Genomic DNA, 7,862 nt, shown 5'->3' with positions numbered 1-7,862 from the left:
TCAGGGCTGAGCAGGAAATACAAACTAGAAAAGTAGTCTAAGAGGCAGTCCACTGGACTGTGGAAAACTGAGGAATGCATGCCCAATCTAAAGACTTGACAAATTCAGAAATCTCTGAAACATTATGTACACCGAATACTATATAAAACAACTATAGGTCAAACTGGCCTGTGTGGACTAACAGTTTATAACTCTGGTCTAAATGAATTTCTAGCATTTTCTGTAGTATCTCATCCTCAAAATGGTAGACAAATGGCAGAGAGCACTTCTTTGAGGTTTTTTATATATGTGTGTGTGTGTGTGTGTGTGTGTGTGTATACACATACATATTTGAGAATACTCGAGCCATTATTTTGGGGAGTAGAAAAAAAAAACCCTAAGAAAAGGTATTTTGCACCTTGAATTAATTGAGGTAGTTTCATGGACATATTCTTAAAATATCTGGTTAAGAGATGAAATTTTTAAAATACCATCTTTCACATTTTATTTGGGAAAAATCAGTTATACCTAAGAGTTAATTAAAACAAAATCGAAATTTCTTTTTTTCTTTTTTTTTTTTTTTTGAGATAGGGTCTCACTTGCTGTGTTGCTCAGGCTAGAGTATAGTGGCATCATCATAGCTCACTGCAACCTCAAACTCCTGGGCTCAAGGGATCCTCCTGCCTCAGCTTTCTGAGTACCTGAAGCTATAGGTGCACTCTACCATGCCTGGCTAATTTTTGTATTTTTGTAGAGACAGGGTCCCGCTATGGTGCTCAGGCTAGTCTCGAACCCTGGCCTCAAGTGATCCTCCCAAAGTGATAGGATCACAGGCATGAGCCATGGCACCTGGCCTCATTCTTTTTTTCTTTTTATTATTTATTTATTTTTTTTGAGACAGAGTCTCGCTTTTTTTCCCGGGCTAGAGTGAGTGCCGTGGCGTCAGCCTAGCTCATAGCAACCTTAAACTCTTGGGCTCAAGTGATCCTTCTGCCTCAGCCTCCCAAGTAGCTGGGACTACACGCATGTGCCACCATGCCTGGCTAATATTTTCTATATATTTTTAGTTGTCCAGCTAATTTCTTTCTATTTTTAGTAGAGATGGGGTGTCTACTCCTGACCTCGAGCGATCCTCCCACCTCGGCCTCCCAGAGTGCTAGGATTACAGGTGTGAGTCACCGTGCCTGGCCTCATTCTTTTACTAATAGAAATTCACACACCATAGTAAATTATTGCTTAGTAAGAAATATTTTTGTAAAAAATAAAGTATTGGTTTTTCTAAAGCCACGTTCAGAAAACATTCACTCATATCACCTCACTATAAACGTGATATAAGAAAATCATTGTAATTCAATTGCCAGTAAGTGCTACTTTAAAGGGTATTTTGTGCAAGAACTTTAGATTTTGTACTTTCGGTCAAAACTAAAGTGTCTCCTCTGAATATGTAAAATTGCTATAGTTGAAATAGCTATACAATGTTGGTTTGTTATGCCGAAGCAGTTTTACAGAAGTTACTACTTTGTCTGCCATCATGACTTCACATTAATTTTTAAAATAGTTATAAAAAATTAAGACTATGGATGAGGCATTAGAGTGACAAATGAAATCTCCTTTAAAAAGGCTACAAAGGCACATTATTCAAATATTCTCACAGGACTAAGAATACCTATTTAAAAAGAATTCATGGACAACACAGATTTCAAACAAAGCTCAAATACACTTTATCCAAACCTTCACACAATACCCAAAAACATTTTCTACTTTTTCTTTGACCTTTTAGCTCAGCTAGAGAACTTTAACATAAAAAGTCCCAAATCTAGCCTGATAAGCCCCCATTTTTAAAAGTTAGTAGTTATTATATAAAACTTTAAGTCTTTTCTATAAAATAAAGTTTATATGGGACAAATCAATTTCATATGTGGCTATTAAATTCTGAGATTAAAAAGCCAAAGCTGTTAAGTACTTGGATAAAGTCAGATGTTTAGCAAACTGAAGAGTAGGCAGACAAAAAAATGTTTGACACAGTATCCATCAATTAATGCAATAGGTCTTCCAATAGTTCCATTTTTCGTGAATCGAAACTTTTTAAGTAGGGGAAATATGTTTGGCATTTTTTTCTAACCTAATCTTTGGTAAAGTTTTAAAGTCTAGCCAAGTCTAATGCATTTTATCTGCATTTCAACATGCACTTTGATTATTAAAAGCACTTATCTACAAGGCAATCAAGATTTTTTAGAATTCAAAGTTAACACTGATTTTATACATGGTAAATATTTATTTCCATGGCAGAAAGTTAACTAAAGTTGAAAACTGGATTATAAATTCACCAGATATTCAAAAAAGAAAGAAACATGTTTCTCAAATCAGTAGCAAAATGTCATGATAAGGGTACACAGTACAGGCTGATATATTACAATCTTAGTTTGATTTAGCAATTCTATTAAAAACCAATAAGGTTTTTATGAATAAATTTATTTAAAATTAATGAATTATTCATAATTAAAAATTTAAAGTTTTCATAAATAGCAACAGACTAGATATTGAGTATATGGGATTCCAATAAACAATAATAAAAATACTTTAACATTATTCAATTGAAATATTATTTTAAAATTATTCAGATGTATTCAGAGTTTATAGCTGATGGATCTGTAACACTGAATTCCAGATTAAATTGATAGCAATTAGATATATATGCGGTCTGCTTGTTCTTCACATTAACATAGGATGAAAATTCCTTTTGTAAGAAACATGATGGCTGTACTGGTTACATGAAGTGATCCAATTAGTTAGCGTATTTGTGGAGGAAGCGTTCAAATGCATCATAGATGGCTTGTCTAAAATTAAATATGAAAGAAAAACTACAAGTAAATACCAAAAAGGGGAGACAGACAACACCTTTACTATAAGTTATTTCCAAATTATGTGTGGCTTGCAAACTGACCTTCTCTCTAAACAGCTATGAAAGAGGTAGTTACCTGAGGGCGGGTGTTTGGATCCCTGTAACTTCACCACCACTACTTGGAAAAACCTCAAACGTATTTCCAACTGATGATAGATCTAGAAGCATCATCTTTTTCTGAAGCAATTTTTTGTGCCTTAGAATATATATAATAGATATAAAATATATAAAATGATAAAAAGGAACTGGTTTCTCTTTATTCTTTTTGTCACTTTGTTGAAAATTAATTATGTAACTTCAGAATGTAAGATTCAATCTATTTCATAGATTATGATATAGCTGGTTTTTGTTTACTAAGAACATGTTCTAGCAACTGAATTTAAAATCGAAAGCCTTGATTTCCTACATTAACTTCACTAGGTATTTTAATATTTCAATTGAAAAAGAATAGATAAATTGTTCTGACCTTCTATAAGATATTTTTTCTTTCTTTTTAGAGATGGGGTCTCACTGTCTTGCCAAGGCTAGAGTGTAGTGGCTCTTCACAGAGGTGATCATGGCATACTTCAGCCTCGACCTACTGGCCTCAAGCAATTCTCTTGCATCAGCCTCCAAAGTAGCTGGGACTACAGGCACAGACCACCTCATCTGTTCATGAGCATTTTTTCTAGAGCTTATTTTGTTTTCCTTTTTTGAGACAGGGTCTCACTCTGTTGCCTGGGCTCATGTGCAGTAGTGTCATCATAGCTCACTGCAACCTCAAATTCCTGGGCTCACGTGATTCTCCTGCCTTGGCCTCACAAAGTGCTGGGATTATGGGAGTGAACCACCGCACTAGCCAGTTTTCTTTCCAGTGTACAATAAGTTTCCATTGCAGAGTATTCAGAAAATCCAAAATATAGAAAGGGGAAAAAAGTCATAATCCCATCATACTAGGGCATATACTATTAATCTTTCCATATATTTCCTCTGGGCTTTTTATTCTTTTTTTTTTTTTTTTTTTGAGACAGAGTCTCACTCTGTTGCCCAGGCAAATGCCGTGGCGTCAGCCTTGCTCGTGGCAACTTCAGACTCCTGGGCTCAAGTGATCCTCCTGCCTTGGCCTCCCAGAGTGCTAGGATTACAGGCATGAGCCACCATGCCTGGCCCCTCCAGGCTTTTTTAAAAAAATGCATATGTCTATATTTTAACCCAGTTTAAATAATAATTATAGGATATTAACTTCATATTCTACTCGTTTAAGCATTTCCCCACATCCTAACAAAGATATTAAGATTATCTTTAAAACTGACAGCCTGCTAATAGATTATTATTTCCAATACATTAGGAAAATACAGCTTTCTAACACTTGTATTTCTTTGGCTCAAGAATTTGTTCCTTGTAAATTATAACAAACCATGAGAAGGGGAACAAATTAAAGCTGGATGTTTTGCATGCTGATGTAAACACATAAAGAGATTTTGTTTTGAGGGCAAGTGTGAGAACAGAGGGAGACAGGACTTGGGATGTTTGCCCACTGGATGATTTTTTTTTTTCTTCAGAGTTAGTTCTGGGAACTTGCTATGGTAGAATGAATCTGAATTTGTTTTATTAATACTTCTGATGCCTAAGGTTGCAATTTGGGCTTGTGTACATGGTATGAGGAAGATTAAAAAAGGTATACATATACCTTTTTAATCATTTAAATAGTCTCTTATTCATCTGTATTATCAATTAACTAAATAACACAATATTGGAACATATAAAGGAGTAGCTTCTTTTCCAATGTCATCTAAGCTGTTAAGTTTTGAAGTGACTGGTGGGAGTAGGAGAGGCCAAATAGCTTAGTAGTGACTCCACTTGAGCAAATTACTTAATCTTTTTGTCTCCTTTAATCTGTATAAAGGGGATAATAAAATGAAGCAATCGCCCTAGTATCTGGCACACAGTAATAGTTAACATTTATCTCTTTCTCAAATGAAGCTTTCATATTAGCACTTTTGAGTTTTTACATGACTTTGATTATGGCTATTCTTCCTAACCCCTCTTAGCTATACTTCCATCTAGATAAACAAAAGAGCAAAAGAAATTTGATACTGATTTACTAATACAAGCATGTGGATCCTCTGCATTCACATATGTAACAGAACTTTAGACTCTTCTTAAGCAACTCTAGCAACCCTACGTATTTTTTTGTTTGTTTTAGTTTTGCTGTGCCACAGTCACTGAGTATCAGATAGTCTGCTCACTTACCAACTAATAGGGACTCAAATGTTGAATGAATATTTTTTAAAAGATCATACTATAAAAAGAAAGGTTTACCAAATCCTTCAAGACATAACAGACTTGAAGAATTAATCTGTATCTCAAAAAAGTGACATTTATAAGTTGAACTAAATAACCAACAACATGCAAAGGATTTTTTATGTTAACAAGAGCTAAAAAACATGTCAAACATATATCTCAGTTCTCCTACTATATAGTTATCCATTTGGCAGTTTTTAAACACTTATGCATAGGGCACTGATCTAAGCATTTATGTGAACTAATTTATTTAACCATTAATAGTAAATATATTCCAATGATACAATTTACCATCAGATTTGGATAGAAGTAGAAATAATGTAGAATATCAGAAAATTAGAGTTATAGCTTAAAATATTTTTAAGTTCTAACTAAAATAGTGGAATCATATAAGGTTGCTAACAAAACCACTTATTTAAGGTTCAATATTCACTTGCTAACTGAAGCTGCTAGATTATTCCACAGAAGCTAAGGCCACTATGAGAGAATATCAGAGTAGAGTGAAAAAACTGTTGATGAACCAAAGCAACTTTTACAAACTGTGATGTTCTTCCCCACACCCTAAAATACCTGGCCATTAATATTTCTAGAGGGTAAAACCACATGATAAAGCATACCGATGATATGTTACAACCTTTGATCTCTAGAGAAAAAGAAAATAAGAGGACAAGATAGGAAAGAGGGAAAAGTACCTCAGTGTGAGATCTGTGGGAAACAAGGAAGAAATAAGAGGACTAAAACAAACAATATAAATACCACCTAATCTTTTATATTTGTTGAGGCAAAAAATACCACCCCCCAAAAAACAAACAACACATAAACAAACACCGGTTTAGACCAATCATCTTACCTGAAGAGTCCTTGCTTAAAAAGATAAGCGCTAATATGACCCCCTTCTAGATATCGGATTTCACAACCAGGCCAAATTTCTTGTAGACTTCGAACTCCTGTTCGTGGAATATAGGCATCTTCTTTGGCTTGAACCACTATAATGAGGCTTGGGTCAACTGGAACTAGGTATAGGATTTTTAAAAATTCAACATAGACACACTTAAAAAGCTCTAAGATTTTCATATAAATACTATCAATCATATTAGAAAATAAAATATACCACGCAATGCAGTAAGTGAAATATTCATCAAACTAAAACTCTTTGATTAAATTGAAAATCAATTATAATATGCCATATTACCATGTTACTCATCTCCCATACAATGAGATGAATAGTCTAAAGAAGATACAAAATCCAATGTGTTTTTTAATGAATAAGATCTTAGATTTTCATAAATGAAATATGATACATGTAAGTAACCAATTTATCTTGGCAAATACATATTGGAGCCAACAAAAAATATACCCTTGAAAATATGATATTATTCTGTAAAGCATCCTTAAAAATATTTCATAAATATTTACATATCAAATATTCTCAATTTCATATAAAAACAAGTACCTGAGAAATTTGCTACATGAGTACATTCATCCATGACTCCTTTCATAAATATTAAAGATTCTTTCTGAAGATTATTTCTTCTTTGTTCTTTACTGAGTAGGTGGTATGACTGAGAGCTGCAACTTGTATAACTACTTTTGTTGGTTGAAAGTGTTTGATTGAAGCACTCCTTCTTAGAGGCATCTTGTAATAAAAGTCTTTCTGATGTGGCACTGATAGATGTTTTACTAGAATTATGGCACCCAGCAGGTTTTTGGGACACAACTTGGTCATCTAAATTTAAAGTTCTAGAAACCAGATTAAGGTTAGTTAGCTTGTCTGCACTGCTAGGGAAGCGTTTCACGAACTCTCGTCCCATTTTGAAAGAATCTGCCTGAATATATGAAAGAAAAGAAAACATCATTTAGTGTAAAATAGAGTTTTATTTAATAACCTCGTTAAAGAGAAAAGACAAATGTCCATCAATGGATAAACAAAATGTGGTATATATAAACAATGGAATATTCACTCTTAAGGAATGAAATTCTGACACATGCTACAACATGAATGAACGCTGAAGACATTATACTAAGCGAATAAGCAAAACATAAAAGACCAAATATTGTCTGAGGTCCCTACAGTAGTAAAAGTCATAGAGATGGAAAGAGAATGGCAGTCGCCACGGGCTGGAAGAAGAGAAGAATGAGGGAGTTTTAGTCAATAGATAGAGTTTCAGTTTGGGAAGATAAAGTTCTGGAAATGGATGGTGGTGATGGTTGTACAACAATGTAAATTTACTTAATGCCACTGACCTGTATACTTAAAAATGGCTAAACAGTAAATTTTATATTGTACATATTTACCACAATTTAAAAAAAGAACAAAAGTCAAAATTTAACTCAGATACATGACATACTTTATTGCTAAATGTTCCCTACTAAATGGTAAAGGGCATCATTTAGTTTGCATCGTGTTTTTATTGCCGCAGTTTCAAAATCCATGATCTGCCTTAACCTTTGAACTTACAAGTCTTATTACTGTATCCTGGAAGTAATGTAAATTCAAGCACAAGAGAACACCAGCCACCCAAATCCCTTTCTCAGGTTGAACTAACAAGAATTAAAAATTATCAAGGAAAAAGGCCGGGCACAGTGGCTCAAGCCTGTAATCTCAGCATTTTGGGAGGCTAAGGTAGGGAGAATTGTTTGAGGCCAGGAGTTCAAGCCCAGCTTGGGCAATGTAGCAAGACCCCATCTCTATAAAAAA

The 7,862-nt window shown here is 34.1% G+C and overlaps 1 protein-coding gene across 1 annotated transcript in view; it reads right to left on the bottom strand.

Moving 5' to 3' along the window:
* Positions 1-2,277: 2,277 nt before the first annotated feature.
* The window catches only part of LOC105809468 (chromosome unknown open reading frame, human C4orf29), a 63,172-nt gene continuing 57,587 nt past the window's right edge, over positions 2,278-7,862 (bottom strand). Inside the window, 3 exon segments of the mRNA XM_012643282.1 lie at positions 2,278-2,816; positions 6,015-6,177; positions 6,618-6,990. Coding sequence (XP_012498736.1) covers positions 2,765-2,816; positions 6,015-6,177; positions 6,618-6,990 — 588 coding nt within the window. The 3' untranslated portion in view covers positions 2,278-2,764.

Source organism: Propithecus coquereli, unplaced genomic scaffold (assembly GCF_000956105.1).
Source record: "Propithecus coquereli isolate 6110/MARCELLA unplaced genomic scaffold, Pcoq_1.0 Scaffold195, whole genome shotgun sequence".
NCBI classification, from domain to species: domain Eukaryota; kingdom Metazoa; phylum Chordata; class Mammalia; order Primates; family Indriidae; genus Propithecus; species Propithecus coquereli.
The sequence above is the reverse complement of the archived record's forward strand: the minus strand, read 5'-3'. Positions and strand labels throughout refer to the sequence as shown.